Source organism: Myxine glutinosa, chromosome 10 (genome assembly GCF_964187855.1).
Source record: "Myxine glutinosa chromosome 10, kmMyxGlut1.1, whole genome shotgun sequence".
NCBI classification, from domain to species: Eukaryota; Metazoa; Chordata; class Myxini; order Myxiniformes; family Myxinidae; genus Myxine; species Myxine glutinosa.
Window position 1 is genome coordinate 15354279 of NC_136270.1, and position 24372 is coordinate 15378650.

Below are 24372 nucleotides of genomic sequence, written 5' to 3' on the forward strand. Positions count from 1 at the left end.
TCACCTTCGTGATTTGCCAATGGAGGAAGCGCTGTACATCACCATGAATGTAACGATGTGTATTGTCTCCATGTTCAGTATTCCGGTGTGTAGTGATGTATTATCTCCATTGTCAGCTTTGCTGCGATGAGATGCCAAACATCACCAGCCTATTTATTCACGTCCCTTATTAGTCCCCGACCGGTGTACACCGGAGGGGACTATAGGCTTGCACGCCGTCCCTCCGTCTGTCAGTCCGTCAGTCTGTCAGTCTGTCAGTCCGTCACGCAAAGAACAGTTTTCCGGACTTCTTCTCTAAACGCTTAATGCTAATGATTTCAAACTTGGCACATGGTTTCCTCATGATAAGTTACAGATCAAGTTCAAACTTCACGACGTTTCGATCATTTTTGACAAAGTTATGGCACTTTGAACTTTGGGAATTCTGATAATTCTGATGATCCTTAACTCAGTGCCATTTTAAGTTTTAATTTCCTTTAAAAAAGACTTTCTCAGCAATAATAGGACCGATTGAGATCAAATTTTCACCGTAAGGGGGACTCGGTCTGTATAATATTTTAATGGTAATTATGACGTCGCAGGTCACGTGGTTCGGCCGCCATATTGTTTTTCATGAAAACACAAAAACCCCTTTTTCTCTGCAACGGCTGAACAGATCGAGGCCAAACTTTGCAGGCAGAATCGCATACCCATGACGAACAAAAAAGTCAGCCAGCATGACGTCAATGCGTCACATGTGTTACGTGCTCCTCCCCGATCCCCTGGTCACGGTGTACCTCCGAGCCCCGAGAGGAGTCACGGCAGAAAAATGTGTTATTCTGTATGTCAAAGATCAATGGTGAAGCCACACCAATTGTTACAAACCAACAGGTATTGTATTAAGATCACACAATAATAACAGTACAAAAACAATAGTAATCAATTGTACAACAAATATATATCCTATGATGGTACCATCAGTTTCGCAATATATAACTCACTGTGCTCCAAGTGAGCGGAAAGAAGAAGATTCCCAATGTCTCTATTCCCCGGCTTAAAGCCAAAGTCGATCCGCTCCAGCGATCGACAGATCAATGTCCAATCGAGACCAGAATCCTGTTGGGTTGGCAGTTACAGTCTGACTGCCAAAGCTGTGCAAAGACGCCCTCCAGGCGACTGGGAAATCCAAAGGCGCCCTCCTGGCGACTGGGAAATCACACCCTCGGGTATGGACGTTCCACAGCTCGCAGTCGGTAAACCTCATATTTACCTTCATGTATATCCGCGTTGCACACACACACCAGATACGTCTGAAAGCGGTGAAAACGGCTGACGTGAAGCAAAGAAAAACCTTGCGGGACACGCAAAGGCTGAAGCGAAGCAAGGAAACCTTGCTTGACGCACAAAGCGCGTGAGTCAAAATGGCCAACGGCCGTACTCGAGACGTAACGGCAGTCCAATGATTCTCTTCGGAATCGACCGCAAAACCTGACATGCAGGTTGATCTGTCACAGCGATAACAACTCTGTCGCAGGAATCCCTTTCCTGGGAAACCCAAAGTTCACTCGTGACTCTTGCTCGCCAACATTCGCTCTAGACCTCGAAGCGACTATGATTCTTGTCTGACTCCACTCGCTCCGCCTTCTTTTTCTCTCTTCCTCTTCTTCTTCGTCTGGTTCCGGCTTCATTTAAAACATTAACCTTTTTACCTTTTGACAATAATAATTGCTATTTCCCTCAAACAACAATAATAGCACATGGAATCGAAAATGTTTACAGTGGATGAAAACCACCACAACGGAAGTGAAGAATCCGTAACACATGGTTTCAGAGTTATGACGTTTTTAAGCATGAACCTTTAAAACCGAGCTCCTCCCTCATTTTTGATCCAATCGAGGGGAAACTTCACAGATCTGTTCAGCATGTCAGTCTACTAAAATGTCCTTTTGGAATTTGCGATAGGTCACGTGGTTTGGCAGATATCATTAATTAAACGAAAATATTTTTTTTTAATGGATATCTCTTGAATCGCTAGTACCTCAGACCGTGAGTTGGTAATTATATAAATCACACAGTGCAATACGTGCAGGCTGCTCCACGGAGCGACCTTGCGGGCTTATCAACGAGGCGAGGCGTGACACACATGTGTCTCAGCATACCTCAGATCAAGTTTGAAAACCAGCATTAACCTTGCATAAATTTGCATATTCGATCATTTTTGACAAAGTTATGGCACTTTGAACTTTGGTAGGGGACATGTATTGCAGCGCAATACGCAGAATGCTTGTTAATCGTGTCGTCGCAGTAGTCCCCTCTTAATTATGGGTAGCAGAGTGTTTCCCTACAGTCGATATAGTGTTTACCACTAAGCTGTAGCCACACTGTCCCGAATCCCGAGAGTCTAATCGATGTGGTTTTACAGCTATAACTGCCATCATAATGATTCGCAGATGCAGCGCAACGTTATATGCACCTGTGGAATCGCTGCTTCTGAGGTGACCTGCTTCCGAGGTCACTTTAATTCACCTGCAAACTGCCACTAAAGACGCCACGGCACATGCACAATTCATCTCACCGAATTCCACGAAGGCATTCACGAACCGGCTGCACAGGCCTCTGACGTTCGACTGATTTTTTTTTCTTTTCTCAGGATGCCGGTGATAACTCGTGGAATCTTCGCAGAAGACAACGTGGGATATTTTGTCTGCACCAAGAAATGCTAGCAGATGGGACACCCGACCAAACTTGTATCAAAGGGACTTTCTTTGTGATGCAAGGCCCTGCCTGCAAATCATCGATCTGACACTTTAGACTCTGGTCGGGAATCAAACCCAAAGCAGACAGCTCGTAAATAGGTAAGTGTGCTACCTACCTGTCAAGCTCATCACCAATAAACATATTTTAAAAACGGGATGGAGAGAGGACGCGGTGGGGAAGTCAGCTTTATGTCGGACGTAAATATTCTGAATACGCAACTTTTTTAAATGATGCAATCTGCCCCTAGATTGCTCAGTGCGCATGCGCAGAAACACCGAAGTAGGTGATAAATGTTGCTTCTGGGACACCTCCGTTTAACATGGGAAATCCCTATCTAATGTCATTTACCCCTTGTCTTTTTCAAAAATCATAAACACCTCTATTTCTCCCTCTATGAACCTATAATCCTTCTCACCTTATGAACCTATGATCCTTCTCGCCTTATGAACCTATGATTTTCTTCCTTTATGAACCTATAATCCTGCTAGCCTTATGAACCTATGATCCTTCTCACTTCCATGTAATTTTTACCCTATTCCCCCCACTACCCCCTTAATGTAGTTCCTTAGACCACTCTACTAATGAGCCTATAAATATATTATCTCTTTCTAACTTTTTTAAGAGTTCCATTCTCCTATAGAACTCATACCCATCAAGTATATTTATAAAGTATACAGGTTCCTTAACCTTTTGTTGTGAAAGTATAAAGTGGTATGTTTCACGGAGGGTTCTTGTTTGACCTCCTCCTCTCCCACATACCATTTTAAAATTATAATATTTATTATCCGATTGATAACCATTAAAGTTCTCACTCCACTCTAATATATTTTTCTTCCCGCCCTCCATTACCCCACTTAACAAATGAATACGTTTATCCGTCTTGAGAACCTTCTGACCAGTGATTCTCTCAACCTCTTGAATCTGATATTTTTCACATTCGTTATGTTTTCCATTTATATACCAAGGTTGTTTACACCTCCACTCTTTAGTCTGGTTGATACTTGGTTCTATCATTTATATAATAGTAAAAAAGGCGGCGGTAGCCCGTTAAAATCCCTAACCCCCCTTTTTAACTTATCACTTATATACTTATATAACCATAAGGGAGACTATCAATTCCATTTTCTAAAATAAACCTCTTATCATCAAAAGCCCCCAATGCTTTCTTATTCACCTCTTCTGAATATAATTGATGTTTATAACTTCTTATTCCATTAATCTTTCTAAACTCTTCTTTCTTTGTTGTTAAACAGTTATAATAATCCTTAAAGTTTATTGTTTCTTTAATGGCATTTTTCTTTACACCTTTTAACTTCTTATCAGTCTTTTCAACGTTATTCACAATGTATTTATAAGCATAAGCCTTCGACCTCAATCCCACAAATTCACTCATAACATTTCCTCCCAATTCATCCTTGAACTTTCCAATCACCTTTTTATTTTTAGAAGAGAACAACTCACTCTCTGGACTGTAATTACTTGTATCATAGATATTAATGTCCTTTTTCATGTCTGAATAAACATCATCAGTATTAATTTTCAAAATAAAACTATCAGTATCCATATACAACAATGACACATTATCCTTATACTTTGATTTTAGATTAATATAAAAGTAATCATACATTAATGACTTTGACAAGTCAAGAATTGATGTTCCAATGTAAATAGGTTTGTCCATTTCAATACTCTCTTTAACCAAATGGATCGCACAAAAGTTCTCAGTAAAGACCTCAGCTCTAGTAAAACTCGGTCTATTAATTAATTTTGATGCTTGTTCCCAAGATGTTGCTAGTCTGATATTTTGTCTTTTCCTCACATTCTCCATGGTCTTACCAAAGACCGCATTATTCATCAATTTATAAAAGTCTTTCTCAAAATCTGTTTTTGACTCTGTTCTTCTTTGTGTATTAAAATCAATGTACCCCTTTAACCAATGACTTTGATTGAACTTTAGAACCCTATGGATCTTCTCTACTCTTAGACCTTTTGATAAATATTGTCGCAAATTTCTTTGGTGTAGTACATAATTTTTCTTGTTATATAATGTAGTAAGTAATTTTTCTGTTGATTCACCTATATCAAACGATCGTTGATAATCACTCAACCATTCTTTCTTTGGACTTTCTTTCTCACAAGCAAATGGAAGATCTTTATGTTTGATATGAAGTTCTTCAGGATATTTTAAATCGACCTCAAAATAATAACCAACCTTTGAATCATCCAATTCTTTTTGTGTAGAGATACATACATCTTGTAAAACCTTTGTGTAGTCTTTTTCCTTTACCCATCTTAGTTTCCCATAAGGAAGAGCTTGAGACATTGCCCAGCCATACAAGTTGTTTGCGTCATAGTACATCAAGTAAGAACTCTCTTTCGTTGAATCATAATTTGGAAGATATTTGTTATTTGCTTTTGCGTACCTGCTCGAGCATACTTGTGAAATTCCACCTCTTTTTGCCTTTTCAATCATCAAAAGCATATCGACATCGGTTATCAAATCCAAATCTTGTTTTGTCATTTTCAACATCGCGCTCCAAGCCAATCCAGGTGCTGTGTAGTAGTGAGCAGGATCCAATCCATATCCAGTGCGACAAACAGATCTAAAGGCTTCAAATACATCGGCCAATAAAAGCACATCAGTTTTGAGATACAAATCGTGATACTCACCAAGATTCTTGATGTTATATTTTTCCCAAACATTTTGTGCGTGTACATAATCTTTATCAGATATATGACTGTTGTTTAATTTGTTATCGAAATTTTCTTTTAAAGGAAGTTGTGTTTCATTGAATCTCTCAAATGAGTCCATATAGTCATAGGGGTAAATTCCCTTTTGTGTTAGAAAATCTTTATCTGAAAAATACTCTGAAAGACATGGAAACTCTTTTAGATTTTGAACCAAGTTAGCCAATGGACTTGCCATGAATTTAAATGTATCAAGAAATCTGATATGAGTAATAGGAGATGTGTGAATTGTTTTTGTGAATGAAATGTATTTCTGATCTGTGTTAGGAATTGCTGAAATGTGTCCAGATGTCTTTGAAAGTTCATTAATAAATAGATGCGTATCATAATGAGCATTGTTATGAAGAAAGACAGGAATGAAAGAGGGGAGTTGATAATTAATATTACAACTTTGATGAGCTGGACCTCTATATTTACCAGTGAGATGACAATGATCTCTAACCTTTAGACCTTCACCAATTTTTTCCTCACAAATATGACAAACATTGTTTTTTCTAAATTCCCTTTTCTGTTCACTCGTCAAGGACATTGGTTTATTAGTTTCTCTCATTATCTTGGTTAATCGGACACAGTCTTTTTCTAGTCGTTTCACAAACTCCTCTGGGGTATTTGAGCCTCTATACTCCTCTAACTTGTTATATTTATCACCAACGGATGATTTGATATAATAACAAAAACCGCAAGGAGTATGTTTTTGATATTTATTTGTGTATGAATCTTTTGGATCTGGAGAAGCAGTATCTATTTTTTCTAGAATACTTTCAAAATCAGCATATATAACAAATGGATGTTTGATCTTTTTCTTTTCATCTTTGAATGTGATATTTGAGCCTTCTTTAGGCATATTGATTACCGTTGATTTATGTTCACCACAATAATTTGAATGTTTATCTAATCTTTCTTGTGTATGGAAGAAGTTAAGACAACGCAAACAAATATATATTTTATTTGTTCTTTTACATACTTGTGGTTTTATTAATTTAGCAATATCTTTAATGCATGTATAATGTGAATTTTCCTCTGAATTAAAATATAGAAGATTAATATGAGTTTGTTTACAATTGTTAGAAAGCTTTAAAACCTGAATGCTGTTTGTTTCTGTTAGACCATAAACATTAACTGATAAATTATTTATCTTTTCAAATTTAGGAATATCATTTAAAGCCATCGGAAACTTTAGATCTTTCGTATTTAATGTATTCTCATATTTTTTATAATGAGATACTCTTTCATCATGAAAATGTGGAGGATGTAAGTGTGCTAGAATAGACCAGAGAAAACATTTATTGTCTTTATTTTTGATATTGATAACTGCTTTTCTATTTTTGATAACACTGGGTAAATCAATGTAGGAAGAAGCTTTTAGAGGATCTGATTTAAGAATATGAATGTCTATGTAAATAATTTTTCCTATATTGAATCCACTTCCTACGATTGAATTATCCACATCTTGCTCTTGTTTAATAAGTTCATCATAGACTCCTGATGTTTTAAAATCTTGATATGAAGATATAAAGTGTGGCTCAGTTCTCATGTATGGTGTATCTATAACTCCTTCGTCCTTTGTCATTTCTAATTTTACTCCCATATAAAATTTAAGTGGTTTCATTTCTTTTAGTGTTTTTTCAATCAACGTTTGAACAGCAGGTTTAACTATTTCTACAGCATCAACTATAGACTCTGGTTCAGGAGGTTTGAAGTTAAAGACTCTTATTTTAATATGTCCTTTGAATGCGCCATCAGAGTTTTTAGTTGTGATAAAATTTGATAAATGTAGAATTGTTTTAAGATGGATTTCGAAGCCTTTCTTGAGGATATTTTTATTACATGCAGAACAGTGTTTTGTTTCCTTCTGAATAGGAGATAGTAGGTGAAGTAGATTAAATGTGTGTTTGTTAGTTTTAAGGTGTGTTTTGTATTGTTTATATTCTTGTTCACAAACATCGCAATACGTTGCTTTGATCATATTTATTTATATAGTAAAATTATACTTAAAACAAAGTGCCTTTTTTAGAGGCTTTTTAAAAGATGAAACTGTGCTTAAAGTAAAACACCTTTGAGCTTTTCAACTCGTTTTATGTATATAACTTTACTTAAAGTAAAACACCTTTGAGCTTTTCAACTCGTTTTATGTATATAACTTTACTTAAAGTAAAACACCTTTGAGCTTTTCAACTCGTTTTATGTATATAACTTTACTTAAAGTAAAACACCTTTGAGCTTTTCAACTCGTTTTATGTATATAACTTTAAGTAAAGCGTCTATGTATTAGCCAGAAAGTTTAGATACTCTAGTTCATCAATTTCAATTTCACTATCTGAGTCATCAATAAAGCTACTCTCATAACTATCATTTGAACACAAACTATTAGTATCATAACTATCTTCAGATCCTAGACTCTCAGTATAATAACTCTCAGAGTATTGACTGTTAATATCACTCATTTACATACCATTAAACTTCCATCAATATCTATATATTTTCTTTCATTAGAACTAATAACCACAATATTTTTTACATTAAATGTTATTTTCAAATAATCTCTAATAATCAGAGTACGGAATGATAGTTCACCACTAATATTCATATTATTAATTTCACCCACATCTTTGGGTCTATTAAAGAATATACAAATGTTTCCTCTAGAATCGTTGATGGTCTTATCATTCATTTTCAAAGCTTCTTTATCAATGACCTTTTCAAGCTTTGAGTAAATTGTTAGTAGTAGTGGAGAAACTTTTGTCAAATTTACTTTAATAGAGTTATTAATTAACACAGCTTGTCCCGTAAATTTAATAAAAGAACACATGTTATTCTCCATTATGGGTTTAATCCAAAAATTTCCATATTTATCTTTGTTCAATTTAACATCTTTGACATATTTTTCTATATCTTCCACCGAAGTAGAGATTGATTGAAATTTGTCTTTTGTGTTTTGAAACATTGTATTTATTAGCTAATAAATTTGCATTTAGTTTAAGTAAAGTTATATACATAAAACGAGTTGAAAAGCTCAAAGGTGTTTTACTTTAAGCACAGTTTCATCTTTAAAAAAGCCTCTAAAAAAGGCACTTTGTTTTAAGTATAATTTTACTTTATAAATATGATAAATTCTGAAGGATATTTAGAATTTCCAGACTCTCCATATGATAAATTAGAGAATTGTCTGGCTTGTGGTAGAGTGGGGCTTAATACAGAATCAGAAGCATATAAACAATGTATTTTCTGTGATTATCTTCTAATTAATGATAATAAAAAATATAGAAAAATATATAACTCTTTTAAATTAGAACCAAAAATGAATTACTTTACAAGATTAATAAGAGAGATGAATGTTAAGTATTATGGTGATAATACACCATTTCTTACAAGGGAAGAGACTATTTGTATTGAGGAAATGTATAAGGGTTTAATGATATTTATTATTCAAAATAATTTTAATGGAAATGTTAATACAAGATACTATATAAACAAAATAATGGATTATTTTGAAATTAAACCTGAACTCAGGATAAAATATAGAGTTTCTCAAAAAACTCAAAAAAAGTTAGATGACTTGTTTTCCAAATATATAAATGAATGATTTTTTACCCGTTTGGGAAAATAAGATAAAATTTAATAACCATAAAAATCTTCCAAATTCATTGAGATGTCTAATAGTCGGTTCAAGCGGATGTGGAAAAACCTGTTTACTTTTAAAGATGCTCCTTAGTCCTAATTTTTTAGATTATGATAATTTAATAATTTTTACAAAGTCAAGTTTTCAACCTGAGTATCAACTACTCTCACAGGGTTTTAATGCGGGTCTTAAAAAGGAAGACATTATCGGTTTATTTAAACTTCAAAACAAACTAAATGATTATAATATTGATGATATAATACAATTATTTTGTGATACACAGAAATCAAAATCAAAACCAAAACCTATAACTTGTATTCTCAGTGATAATACAGATGATATACCTTCACCTCAAGATTTAGATAAATCAAAAAAGAACCTCGTTATCTTTGATGATTGTGTTAATGAGAGAAACCAAACAGTAATGGATAGCTACTATACAAGAGGGAGACATTCTTCTTGTAATTGTATTTATCTTAGTCAGTCATATTTTCAACTCCCTCGGCGCTCAATAAGAAACAATGCTAATACTTTTATTTTATTTAAGTTAAATTCAATAGATACAAATAATTTTTGGAGAGATAATTGTTCTACATTACGTAGTAAGAAGGAATTTGAAAATAATATGAAACACACGATTGGAAAATATAAATATATTGTTGTGAAACAAGATGAGATACTAAATGATATTTTTCAATAAATAAATACAGAAAATGAATACCGAAGAAAGAGTAAGAAAGTTTAAAGAACATCAAGAGTTGGTTTCAAACGTTGTAAAGCAACAGGAAGACATAAAGAAGAAAAGGAGACAGAAACTAACTGGTGAAGAAGCCTTTGAAAGAAAACAAGAGAAATTTTTTAAACCACTTTTAAAAACTCAACAAACGATTTCACCTACAGTTCCCACGGTAGAATTTACTCCAAAAAAATTTCAAATGCTCAAAGATTTTAGTCAAATGACAGAGCAAGAACTTGGAGAATTAGAATATGATGATGAAGGATTATTTCGGCATCTTGAGAAGGTAAATAAACTTTCCAATTATATTGTAGAAGCTCTTCAAAACAATGAATATTTGAAGGGTTCAAAAACCAGAGCAGGTCTCATTCCAACAGAAGAACCAGCACAGTTCCATCTTGTGAAAGAAAAGTTATTGATATTTAATGATAAATTGGTGTTCTTAAGTTCTGACCAACCAAATGTTGAATTAACCCCAAGATTAATGTTTCTTCTAACAAAAGATGGACATTCTAATTCACCTTATTTTGATGAACCGCTTGATATGGAAAGAGAGGAAGATAGAGAGTATATTGAGTTGCTAAACGCACTTGATTATGGAGTTTCTGTTGCTGGTAAAAGTAAGAAGAATGAGAAGGAGAAACATATTATTGATGCTTTAAGTAAGCTTGGTTCGGGTGTTAGTTTTCTTCCAAATGACCCATCACAATTAGTTAATAGGTTATTATTGTTGTTAGGTAGTAAGAAGGCTGGAAACAACAATTGTTTTAATGAAGCATCCGCCATTTTAGATCAGTTGATGAATATGAAAATAATTAATAAATGTCAATACAAAGATATTTTATTAGATATTAAATAAGATGAGAAGCACAATTCTTAGTTTTAATTTCACAACGAGTGATTACACAGCTTCATTCCCTTACCCACTACAACTTGACCCCAAAAAAGAATATGAGGCTTCTTTGTTGTCAATGGAGACTTACAATACCCTTTTTAATATCACAGAGAAAAACAACAAGTTTAGTTATAATCCAGGAAGTGGATATAAAACTATAACCGTTTCACCCGGTGCTTACGAGATTTCTCAAATATCTTCAGAAGTCTCTCGCCTTATGAAAGAAAAAGGTGATGAACCAAAAAATATTGTAATAGATATTCAAAAACACACTTCAAAATCAACTATTAAACTTAAAAATAATTATAAAGTTGATTTCACGATTGAAAATTCGTTCAGAGAGCTATTGGGGTTCTCTTCTAAAAAGATTGAAACTAACGGGACGTCTTACAGTGATAATGTCATTCAAATATCCTCCGGTATAAATTCAGTATTAATTCATTGTGATTTGATTGATGGTGCTTATAACGATGGAATAAGAACAAATACAATATTTTCATTCAGCGCATACTCAACCCCGATTGGTTATAAATTTAACATGGAACCAAAAAATCTTGCCTATTTACCTGTGTCAGGAAAAACCATATACAGAGTAAATTTTAGGATAACTGACCAAGATAATCGTATGATATCCTTTAATGATGAAATTATATCCATCAGAATTCACCTACGTGAAGTTTTTCAATAAATAAATAATGGTTATTGTGAGAAAACACGAGTTGGGAAAATATAAAATAACTACAGGGGATGGGATGTTCCTTTCACCATACTATAAGGGTGAAGGTATGTTTCTTGGGAGAGGATACTATAAACCAAAGAGACAACGGGGTGTGGGACATCAATTTAGAAATAAAGGAGATGGGATAATTGATACTCTAATGGGTATTGGTTCAACCATCCTTAAACATAAAGACCTAATTGGTTCAACTGCTTCAGCCGTGGGCTCAGTTGCGGGTGCTATAAAGAGTATAAAAGATGCTCAAAAGGAGTCTCATAAATTACAAGCAATCAAAGAAATTAAAAAAGGTAAAACTCAACTATCTTCACAAGAACGACAAAAAATCATTAAAATACTTGGGTCAGGGTTTCAACGATTTTAATGCTATATAAATACAAGTATGGAAGCGATTGATAGTATCTATGATTTGGATGATACGATTATCATTTCAAACTCTACTAAAAAGGAAGACTATTTTAAGGTAAATGCTATAACAGGAACAGACTGGAATTCAAACGGAACAAAAAGTTTTGAAATAAATAATCAACAAACTTACTTGAATATAGCTGATAGTTTCTTGCTGTGTAAATTTAAATTCACTAAGGCTGCGAATAATACTAATGCTACACTCGTAAATGATTTCTTCTGGAAAATGTTTGATAGTGTCCGCCTGTATATTGGAACACAAGAGGTTGAAGCGGTTGATTATGTCTCTGCTATATCTGAAATGATGAAATTTACACTATATTCGTTTAGTGATAGAATGGGTAAGGGAGCTGTTGAAGGTTTTATTCCTGATATGTCAACGGGAACAAATGCTGACCCTGGTTATAGTCAAAGGAAGTCAATGTATAATGATGATACAAAAGCAGAGAATAGTTTTACGGTAGCAGTACCTCTGAAAGGTATATTTGGATTTTGTGATTATGATAAAGTTTTGTATGGGCTTAAAATTAGATTTCAACTACAAAGGAATGATAATGTAAATAGGTTGCTTTTTGGGGATGAAAATGCTTTTGGAGAAAATAATAAATTTGTTATTAATGATTTGTGTTGGTATATCAGTGAATATACTCCTAATCTTAAAACGGAAGAGATGTTAAATAGAAGACTTAACTCAAAGAAACCGCTAAATGTATCATACCTTAAAAGAAGATGTCAACACGTTAAACTGGAACACACTACCTACACTTGGAATTTGGGTGTTCTTGAAGGAAAGCCACGATACCTCTGGCTCATTTTTAAAAAACCAGATGGAGAGGAGGGTACTAATAAGAATAATGCGCTGAGTGATAATGCTAAGGTGAAACAACTTCGGGTTTCTCTTGATGGAACATTTTATCCGCGAGATAGATTGGAAATTGATTGGGAAAAAAATGATTATGCGGAAGCCTACAAGTCCTACCAAAAGGTGTGTGAAAGTAATGGTAATAATGAACCTATTTTGGATATGGTTGCGTTTCAAAAACTTTATACAATCTACGCAATTGACCTGAGTTCTCAAAAGGAAACTATAAAGTCTAATAGAGTGGATACTTCTCTATACATTGAAAGAGGAGAGAATGAAGAAGTTGATGCTTATTGTTTGCTTTTGGAGGAAACAGAATTACAGATTAATACAGATAATGGTGTTATGATTAATATCACATAGGTTTTTTCTCATAAATAAATGGTAGGGGTATATGTTAATCAAATCAATCTTGATAAATTAACATCTTGTATTCAAAATCAAAAGCCTTGTATTATTAATGTTAATACATTTCAAAGAAAAGGAGCAGTAAGAATTGATGTTTTACTCAAAAGAGAGCAGGTGAAAACACTAAATGATGCTGGATCACTTAAAATTAAAATGACAAAACCTATGTTAAAGAAATATTCAATAGACGAGTCAAGAGGAGGATTTCTCCCATTTCTAATTCCTTTATTTGCTGGTTTAAGTGCGGCGGGAGCATTGACTGGTGGTATTTCAGCAGCGATAAAAACTGCTAACGAAAGGAAGGCACAACTAAAAGCTCAAAAAGAATTGGAAAGACATAACAAGGAGTTGGAGAAACAAATTAGTGGAAGTGGTGTAATTGTAGATTTTGCTCAAAAACTTGAAAGTCTACCTGATAAAGCTAGATTGTTAGTTGGAGATATGCTTTCCTCTATCGCTCAAGCGGGTGTTAAACTAACTAAACGGTGTAATGGATTGTATCTTTCTCATAAATAAATGGATAAATGGTTTAAACAATTTGGAAAGAATACAACGTCAAATATAGAACTAGCTAAGTATTGTAAAACACTAAAAATTGATAATGTGGTTATTTGTATGAGAGATGAATTAATACATATAAATAAGAATACAAAGAATATTATTATGAATTTAGACACACAGAATGGTTCTCATTGGGTTTGTATTCATAATAGTCAGGATAAATATTATTTTGATAGTTATGGTATGCCACCACCTGTTGAAGTAATACAATTCTTACAGAATGGTGTTTATCAAACATTTCAAGTTCAAGAAATTAATTCTAAATGTTGTGGTCAATTATGTTTATATGTATTATTTCAACTCAACAATAATGAAAATTTTTATGATATCATTTTTAATCTAATATAAATGACTTATGTTGGAAAAGATGGTTCTATCTTTGGAAAATCCTCTCAGGATATTGATTTATCAAATTATTATACAAAGGCACAGGCTGAACGACAAAAATATAGTGTAAGTAAAAATATTAATATGAAGAATACTTATAAATTAATCAATTATCCAAACCCTACAGATGCGAATGACTTAATTAGATTAAGTGATTTATCACAATATATATTTTTAAAGAAAACAGCACGTTTTGTTAAACAAGTAAAATTTACAACCACAACACCTGGTTATACTGACCATACACCTTTCCTCATTGAATTTAACTACCTGCTTACAATTGAATTTTATAAAGAAGGACATTTAGTTAATATGCGAATTAATAAATGGGGGTATGATATGCCTGATTTAGGGTATAATTGGTCTTTTTCAATAAACATAGAAGACCTACATGATTTAAATCAGTCTCGTAAAGAAGAATATTATCCACTTGGTGAAGATAAGGATTTATGTGGAAGTACAATTAGTAAACAACAAATACGTGATTTTAAGAAAAGAAAAATATATGATAGTACAGCGATGGTTCGCATGACAAAGAAGGAAGGTAATGAGATAAGGATAGAAAGCCGAGGAATACAAACCGATTTGGTAGTGGGAAGATGGGGTGGTATTACCTGTCATAATATTAATCTCACATATATTTCTGATACATAAATGGCAGGAAGAAGACTACAAGAGAATTATAATTTTTGTATTCAAGGATACCTACAAGAAAAGGGTGCTCGGTATTACATACCTTATGATTTGGAGCATATACATGGGAATTTTGTCATTAAAAACTGGCCTTATACTGATATTGTTAAACCCACAAATAGAGACTTGTTTAAAATATTAAATAAAAATGAACTTCTCAAAGTTATGAAATATAAAACTCTTTTAGAAATCGTCAACAAATCTTATTGGTATCCTATTATGAGAAAAATAATTATAGATACAAGAATATCTCAAAATCCAGATGAGTATATGTATAATATTCTTTGGGGTTCAAACTCAAGGGTAGCAAGGGATGAGGAAGGAGTTGAAGAAGAGAAGGAGGAAAGAGAGAAAAAGGAGAAGGAGGAAAGGGAGAAAAAGGAGACGGAGGAAAGGGAGAAAAAGGAGAAGGAGGAGAGGGAGAAAAAGGAGAAGGATGAAAGGGAGAAAAAGGAGGAGGAGAAGGAGAAGGAGGAGAGGGAGGAAAGAGAGAGGGTGGAAAAATATAAAAATATGACCATTCCTGAGATTAATGAAAGATTGAAGGTATTACGGCAAATAAATAAATCTCAACGCACTGAAGAGGAAAATAAAGAATTAATGACTCTTACGAACATATTGGTTTTTAAATTTGCTATAATGAATTCAGAGCGCAGATATACAACATATAGTTGATGATGTTGGTGTTATTGACTTTAGTTAGTTTTATTTGTAAATAAATGGAGGAGAGAGTGAAGCCATTTCTAAGGATTCTTTATGTTTTAAAAATCAAGATAGAAATGTATATGTTGAAAACCAAAAAGGTTTTGGCACTATGTAGGACTTTTTCTCATAAATAAATATGAGTTATTGTCTCAAATGTAAAAAGAAAACTAAATCTAAAAATATCTCTTATGTTAAAGCTAAAAATAATAGAGTTTATCAAAAAGGAATATGTCAAGTGTGTGGCTCTAAAAAGTGTCAATTCATCTCTCCTAAAAGTGGAGGAGACATACAAAAGTTTTTGTCAGGTAGCAAATTTACAACAACTGGAATTCCAGGGGAATTACACCTTCCAGGGTATTCTTTCTGTGGCCCAGGAACAAACTTGGATAAAAGATTAGATGAGGCTGACAATCCTAAACCTTGGTCTAAACCTACAAATAGGGTTGATGAAGTGTGTATGAAGCATGATATTGCTTATGGGAAAACCACTACGTTGACTGAAAAACATAAAGCCGACAGAGAAATGTTGTATAATTTGTCTTTGATACAAAATCCAACGTTGAGAGAGAAAGTTGATAGGTTTATTGTGAGAAATTTGATAAATGCTAAATTGAAACTTGGCCTTGGTTATTCACCCTCAAAAAACTATTAGGCTCTCATGATGTCATCAAGACTGAGGAGCTTTTGGCTGATGAATTACATAAACCTATAATCACAAAGTTTAAAAGAAGGAAAGTTTATTCTAAATACACCGACCACATATGGTCCGCTGATTTAATTGAACTAAAAAATGATAAGGGATACAAGTATGCTTTAACCGTTATTGATTTGAGGAGTAGATTTGCTTGGGTTGTTCCTTTGAAAAACAAGAGAGGTTATACTCTGATGTTAGCCTTCCAACAGATATTTAATAAAAGTAAAAGAAAACCAAAGAAACTGTGGACCGATGAGGGAACAGAGTTCTATAACAAAATATTTATGAAATTTCTTAAGGGGGAGGGTATTAAATTATACAGCACCTTTAATGAAGGAAAAGCAGTTGTTATTGAGCGTTTTAATCGTACTTTGAAAGAGAGGCTATATAAAAAATTCACACAACTCGGTTCTCAAAAATGGGTGTATTTAATTCAGGGTATTGTAGATAATTACAATAATACCGTTCATTCATCAACAAAATCAAAACCATCAGAATCATTTACAAAATTAGAATATGAAAAGGAGATTAATTTGAGAAAACCGAAGTTCAAAGTTGGTGATATTGTAAGAATATACAGATGGAAAAGCCATTTTGAGAAAGGTTATACAAAAAAATGGACTAATGAATTATTTAAAATCGTTGATGTAATGGATACAGTCCCTTGGACCTACAAATTATATGATTTAAATGGAGAAGAAATCTTAGGGTCATTTTATTCACAGGAATTACAAAAAACAAAGCTGATAACCCTTGAAAATAATAAATAAATAAAAAAATGTAATGGGGATACGTTTTTAAATCTGTGAACCCCAAACACAGAATCCCACAACTTTTTAGTTGGGGCTTAACTTTTGTGTGTATAACGGGGATACGTTTTTAAATCTGTGAACCCCAAACACAGAATCCCACAACTTTTTAGTTGGGGCTTAACTTTTGTGTGTATCATGGGGATACGTTTTTAAATCTGTGAACCCCAAACACAGAATCCCACAACTTTTTAGTTGGGGCTTAACTTTTGTGTGTGTGTGAGTGGGTCATAATAATGTACAAACCCTAACCCAACCCCCACATTAAAACACCATATTTGTTAGTCAAAACAACTGAATCCATTACATCAACCATTAAAAAAAGTTCTTAACTCCATCTCTTTGTATGACCTTCCAATTCTATTTATCTTTTCCCAACTTTTTAAAAACAATTCAATGATAATATAAGATAAATGAGTCTGTGAGGTTTGACATTCATTCAAAAATTCACCTCACATCCAGAACGCTAACCCAACCCAATCCCTAACCCATCCCCATCCCTTACCCAACCCATCCCTAACCCTCACATTCAAAATCCCAACCCTAACCCAACCCATCCCTAACCCATTAACCCAACCCCATCCCTAACCCTCACATTCAAAATCCCAACCCTAACCCTAGCATAATCTTTTTTTCCTTTTCTTTTTTTAATACGTATTTCAATATTTTTTTAAAATGTTTTTTAATACGTATTTCAATATATATATTTTTCCTCTTCCTCCAATTCTGTCTTTCAAGGCTTTCAAGTTGGAAAAAGTAGAAATGGGAAGAAAGTATTTTCCAGCATCTTCTTCCCCGAACTTTCTTGATATTGCTGAAATACATGTAAAAAAGAAATATATTACTTATCTAATATTGAATGAAATAACATATACTTTAATTGATTATTAATCAACTGAACTTACCTTAAATCAAACGTCATTAAAGAAAGAACATTGTTCATTGCTTTAGAATCCAAAGAGCCTCCAAGGTAAAACTCTTTCGTTGGATTATCAAGGTAAAACTCGTTCTCTTGGTCATGGTCTTTAAACAAATCGATCATTTCACCCCAGGTTGTGGCAAAAGTGGTATTTTCATTTTGAATCTCAGATACAATTTCCTGTGAGAGAAAATAACAACGTATTAATTAATTATTTTTTACATTTAATACACAATTATTATATGTATATTAAAATAAAATATTACCTTCATTGATGAGAAATTTGAATCGAGTTTATCAAGGTGAAGGTTTAGCTCCACACAGCTAGAGTCTCCAAAACGAAACCAGTTTTCAAAGTCTCCAAGGTAAAACTCTTTTCCTAATTTTATGAAATTTAGTGAGTCTCCAAGGTAGGCTCCACAGTTAGAACCATCTAGGCAGACCTCATAATTTGTTTTTCCCAAATTTAGTGAGTCTCCAAGGTAGGCTCCACAGTTAGAACCATCTAGGCAGACCTCATAATTTGTTTTTCCCAAATTTAGTGAGTCTCCACGGTATAACTCTTTGGCTGGGTCATCAAGGTAGAACTCGTTCTGTGGGTCTTGGTTGTTCAAAAGGTCTTCAAACAAATCAATCATCATTTCACCCCAGGTTGTGGCAAAAGTGGTATTTTCATTTTGTATCTCAGATACAATTTCCTGTGAGAGAAAATAACAACGTATTAATTTAATACAATATTATTATTTATATAAATCAAGCTCTATGAATATTAAAAGAAACTTTGCTGACTCTTACACGAGTCTTATCAAAAAAAAAAAAAAAAAAAAAAAAAATCCCAAAAAAAAAAAAATACAAAAATACAAAAAAAAAAAAAAAAAAAATACAAAAAAAAAAAAAAAAATACAAAAAAAAAAAAATACAAAAAAAAAAAAATTCCAAAAAAAAAAAAAAAAAATACAAAAAAAAAAATCCCAAAAAAAAAAAAAAATACAAAAAAAAATATACCAAAAAAAAAAAAAAAAATACCAAAAAAAAAAAAAAATACAAAAAAAAAAAAATAAATAAATAAATAAATAAATAAACTTACCTCCATTGATAAGAGGTTCGAGTCCAGTTCATCAATCTGAAGGTTGAGCTCCACACAGGTAGTAGGACTCCAAGGAATGTCAAAGTTATCCAACTCCTTTTCAGCATAGTAGTCCATTCTCAAGTGAAGCAGAAAGTGTGTTTGAAAAGGCCTGTGTGGTTAGTGCCTTTTATTAGAAAGACTGGGTGTGTCATTTCCTGTGGAAATTCCCTTGGGCAAGTGTGGGCAAGTCTGGGCAAGTCTGGGCATGTCTTAACTGGAAATGATGTAATGTCTCAACAGAAAATGATGTAATGTTTCAACAGAAAATGATGTTATGTTTCAACAGAAAATGATGTAATGTTTCAACAGAAAATGATGTAATGTTTCAACAGAAAATGATGTAATGTTTCAACAGAAAATGATGTAATGTCTTAACTAAAAATAATGTAATGCTGGAGAGTTTATAAAGTGGGTGGGCTTTAGTAAAACGTGGGCGGGGCCTACCAAAACAGGGCGGGGATTAACAAAAAGTGGGCGGAGCTTAACAAAAAGTGGGCGGAGCTTAGCAAAAAGTGGCGCGGAGCTTAACAAAAAGTGGCGCGGAGCTTAACAAAAAGTGTGTGGCACAGGACCCGAACATAATCAATCATCAATGAACAACAATGATCATTGATAGTAAGAGAAAAAGGCCCATAAGACCAAGGGGGTCAGGAATAGAGGTGTTAAGGGGAAATGAAGAAAAGTGATGGTGAGAGGGAAAATTACATGGAAGTGAGAAGGATCATAGGTTCATAAGGCTAGCAGGATTATAGGTTCATAAAGGAAGAAAATCATAGGTTCATAAGGCGAGAAGGATCATAGGTTCATAAGGTGAGAAGGATTATAGGTTCATAGAGGGAGAAATAGAGGTGTTTATGATTTTTGAAAAAGACAAGGGGTAAATGACATTAGATAGGGATTTCCCATGTTAAACGGAGGTGTCCCAGAAGCAACATTTATCACCTACTCACCGAGTAACTGAGTCAGCTGGGGTGGCCTGGACATATTTCATGCCTCAAAAAGGATTATATAAAGAAACGACTAAAAAAAACTTTTAAAGAAGCCGAAAGTATTTTGGCTTTGCGAGAAAAGGGTGTGCCTGGGCAAAACTAAACAGTTGGAGAACTTTCTGATGAACTCATCCAATGAGTTGATATCTTGCTGTTTGGATTGCAAAAACTCCCGGCGATGTGGGACGTGAAAAGCCGAAGGTCTGCCAAAGGTAATCAAACCTTTGTGCTTCTTAACACCGATGGGAAGGTTATATCTGGGGCTTGTCGATGCACAGAGTAAATTTTAAAATGATGATATTTTTTATTAATCATGTTTAGGAGGAAGTATGGGTGTACGGTGGAGCAGGTGTGGGATAGAGGAGGGATTGGGGAGTGGGTGGGTAGTTACAAATATATATTTAAAATGAGCTCTGTCCGACCGATCATCTTGTGTACGTGATATTTCAAAACCCCTTGAACATTTAGCTTTAATAGTGCAGATATCTATTCCTCATAACGTTATCTCAACCTCATTAGATTAAGGTGGCGATTCGCTGAATTATGTTGCCATGGCAACAATCTCAGTAACCTGGTTTGTGTACGAGATATTTCAACAATCGTTCAATATTTAGCTTTTATATTACACAGATCTATTCATCATACCACCCATAAGGTTGGGGGACCGAGAGTATCAGCTCCTTGTTTGTTTGATTCTGGGGCCACAAGAGAAATTATACTACATTTTTGAATATATTACAACATACCACAAAGTATTCACACCCCTTGACTTTTTTCACATTTTGGTGCGCTATAGTCTGAATTTAAAATAAATTAAATGGAGATTTTTTTTTGGGCGCTGATCTGCATATAATACCTAATAATGTCAAAGTGGATTTTTTTTTAAATTTTTACAAAATATGAAATAAATACAGAAACAGCTAATTTACATAAGTATTCAAACCCTGAGCCAATACTGCATAAAAGCGCCTTCTACAGCGATTACAGCTTCAAATCTTCTAGGGTATGTCTGTGTCAGCCGTGCACATCTGGATTTGGGGAGTTTCTCCCATTCTTCCTTGCAGGTCTGCTCAAGCTCTGTCAAGTTGTATGGGGAGCGTCGGTGAACAGCAATCTTCAAGTCTTTCCACAGATTCTCAATGCGATTCAAGTCTGGGCTTTGGCTGAGCCATTCAAGGACTTTCATGTTCTTGTACTGAAGCGATTCCAGTGTTGATTTGGCTGTATGTTTGGGGTCATTGTCCTGTTGTAACGTAAATATTCGTTGAAGTCTAAGGTCTGTTGCATTCTGAAGCAGGTTACCCTCAAGCATTTGTATGTATTTGGCTCCTTTCTTGTTCCCTCTATACTTACAAGTCTCCCAGTCCCTGTCACTGAAAAACAGCGCCATAGCATGATGCTGCCACCACCATGCTTCACTGTAGGGATGGTGTTAGGTGGGTGATGAGCTGTGCTCGGGTTTCTGCCAGATGTAGTACTTTGCATTCAGGCCAAATAGTTCAATTTTCGTCTTATCAGACCACATAATCTTTTGCGTCATGCTCTCAGTCTTTCAAGTGCCTTTTTGCAAACTCCAGGCATGCTGTCATGTCCTTTTTCTCAGGAGTAGCTTGCGTCTGGCCACACTCCTGTAAAGCCTGATTTGTGAAGTGCTGCATTGACTGTTGTCTTTCCAGCAGGTTTTCCCTTTCAGCGAAGGAACTCTGTAGTTCTGTCAGAGTGGTCATTGAGTTCTTGGTCACCTCCCTGACCAAGGTCCTTCTTGCCCGGTTGCTCAATTTGGTCGAACGGCCAGCTCTAGCAAGAGTCTGGGTAGTTCTATATTCTCTTCATTTCCTAATGATGGAGCTCACTGTGCTTTTGGGAACTTTCAACACTCTAGAAATTGTTTTATACCCTTCCCCAGACCTATGCCTACTCACAATTATATCTCAGATTTCTACGGACAGTTCCTTGGACTTCATGGTAGAGTTTATGCTCTGACATTCACTGCTAACTGTGGAACCTTATATAGAAAGGTGTGTTTCTGTGTACATCATGTTCAATCAATTGAATTGGCCACAGGTGAACTCCATTCAAGTTGTAGAAACATCTCAAGGATGATCAAAGAAAATTGATGTACTGGAGCTCAACTTGGAGTGTTATAGTAAAGGGGTTGAATACCTATTGACTCAAAACAATTCAGCGATTCATTTTTAATTATTTTGCAAAAATGTCGAAAAAGAATTCCACTTTGAATTTATGTGGTATTATGTGTAGATCAGTGACCAAAAAAATCTCAAATTATCCATTTTAAATTCAAGCTGTTGCACAACAAAATGTAATAACAGTGAAGGGGTGTGAATACTTTCTCAAGGCACTGTATTTTGAATGCTTGAAACAATGACTGCCAATTCCCCAATAATAGTAGCAATTGGTATTGTTGGAAGTTAAATTATTTCCATGCATTTTACGACTCAGCTGCAATGGTTTATCAATCTTTATGGTCATTAAAAAAGAGTCACGATACTTTCATTCATCATAATGGATGAAAACCTTTGGTCCACTGCCAAAAAGTGTGGGTAGACTTTTATCTCATATCACTTGCCTTATACTGGGTGATTGATAAATCCCAGCACACGGTTTTAGCTGCTTGTACAAGATTTGTTTATACCATGTATTTATACTGTTTTCTTTTTTTTTGATAAACCAATAATACATTAAACCAAGATCGCAGACACCAGTCCATTTACAGTGGAAGAGATGCTGGTAGCAGTGGTGTGGTACCATGAGAGGAGAAACACAAACAAGGTGATGAAACAGGTGCGAGAAGATTTAGAGGAGCATTTTGGAAAGCCAGCACCGTCAAAATCAAATCTTGATATTTGGGAAAAAGGCATTTCAGACTGGAAGTGTACTCGGCAGTGGACGGCGAGACCAAATATTCATGATTTGGGAATTCAAAACATGAAAACATCCGTTCCCAAATCTCCGGGAGAAAATCATTGGGGAAATGTTCTGCAGAGTTGGGTGTTTGGTTTTCATTGTTGTGTCGCACAATGAAAGAAGACCTTCACATGAAACCATATAAACCAACTGTCATTTGTGAATTGTCAGATGCAGATCATGAAAACAGATTGACAACTTGTGACAGTGGCAACACTTCTGTGTTTACCATGCAGTCCTGACCTGACCACTTGTGACAATGCTCTGTGGGGGTACGTCACAGCTAAGGTTGCGGAACATTGCATGGCATCTGTTGATGAACTAAAACAACGCATTCAGGAAGCATTTGGCACCGTAACACATGGTATTTTGGCACCATAATACATGGTATATTGGCACCATAACACATGGTATATTGGCACCATAAAACATGGTATTTTGGCACCATAATACATGGTATATTGGCACCAGCATACATGGTATATTGGCACCATAACACATGGTATTTTGGCACCATAATACATGGTATATTGGCACCATAATACATGGTATATTGGCACCATAATACATGGTATATTGTCACCATAACACATGGTATTGTGGCACCATAATACATGGTATATTGGCACCATAATACATGGTATTTTGGCACCATCGTACATGGTATATTGGCACCATAACAAGTGGTATATTGGCACCATAACACATGGTATTTTGGCACTATAATACATGGTATATTGGCACCATAATACATGGTATATTGGCACCATAACACATGGTATATTGGCACCATAACACATGGTATTTTGGCACCATAATACATGGTATTTTGGTACCATCGTACATGGTATATTGGCACCATAACACATGGTATATTGGCACCATAACACATGGTATTTTGGCACCATAACACATGGTATTTTGGCACCATAATACATGGTATATTGGCATCATAACACATGGTATATTGGCACCATAACACATGGTATATTGGCACCATAACACATGGCATATTGGCACCATAACACATGGTATTTTGGCACTATAATACATGGTATTTTGGCACCATAATACATGGTATATTGGCATCATAACACATGGTATATTGGCACCATAACACATGGTATATTGGCACCATAACACATGGCATATTGGCACCATAACACATGGTATTTTGGCACCATAATACGTGGTATATTGGCACTATAACACATGGTATTTTGGCACCATAATACATGGTGTATTGGCACCATAATACATGGTATATTGGCACCATAACACATGGTATTTTGGCACCATAATACATGGTATATTGGCACCATAACACATGGTATTTTGGCACCATAATACATGGTATATTGGCATCATACCACATGTTATTTTGGCACCATAATGCATGGTATATTGGCACCA

General features: G+C 34.6%; 1 protein-coding gene across 1 annotated transcript; it reads right to left on the reverse strand.

Annotated features, from left to right (window-relative positions):
• Positions 1 to 19157, reverse strand: LOC144893935 (uncharacterized). The gene is made up of 7 exons (XM_078785166.1): positions 19004 to 19157; positions 18183 to 18614; positions 17903 to 18096; positions 17614 to 17811; positions 2852 to 2979; positions 2506 to 2698; positions 1 to 121 (listed from the first exon to the last, which is right to left on the reverse strand). Exons 1-7 carry the CDS (start codon positions 19118 to 19120, stop codon positions 1 to 3), a joined length of 1383 nt encoding a protein of 460 aa, XP_078641292.1. The 5' UTR covers positions 19121 to 19157.
• Between the last annotated feature and the right edge of the window lie 5215 nt (positions 19158 to 24372).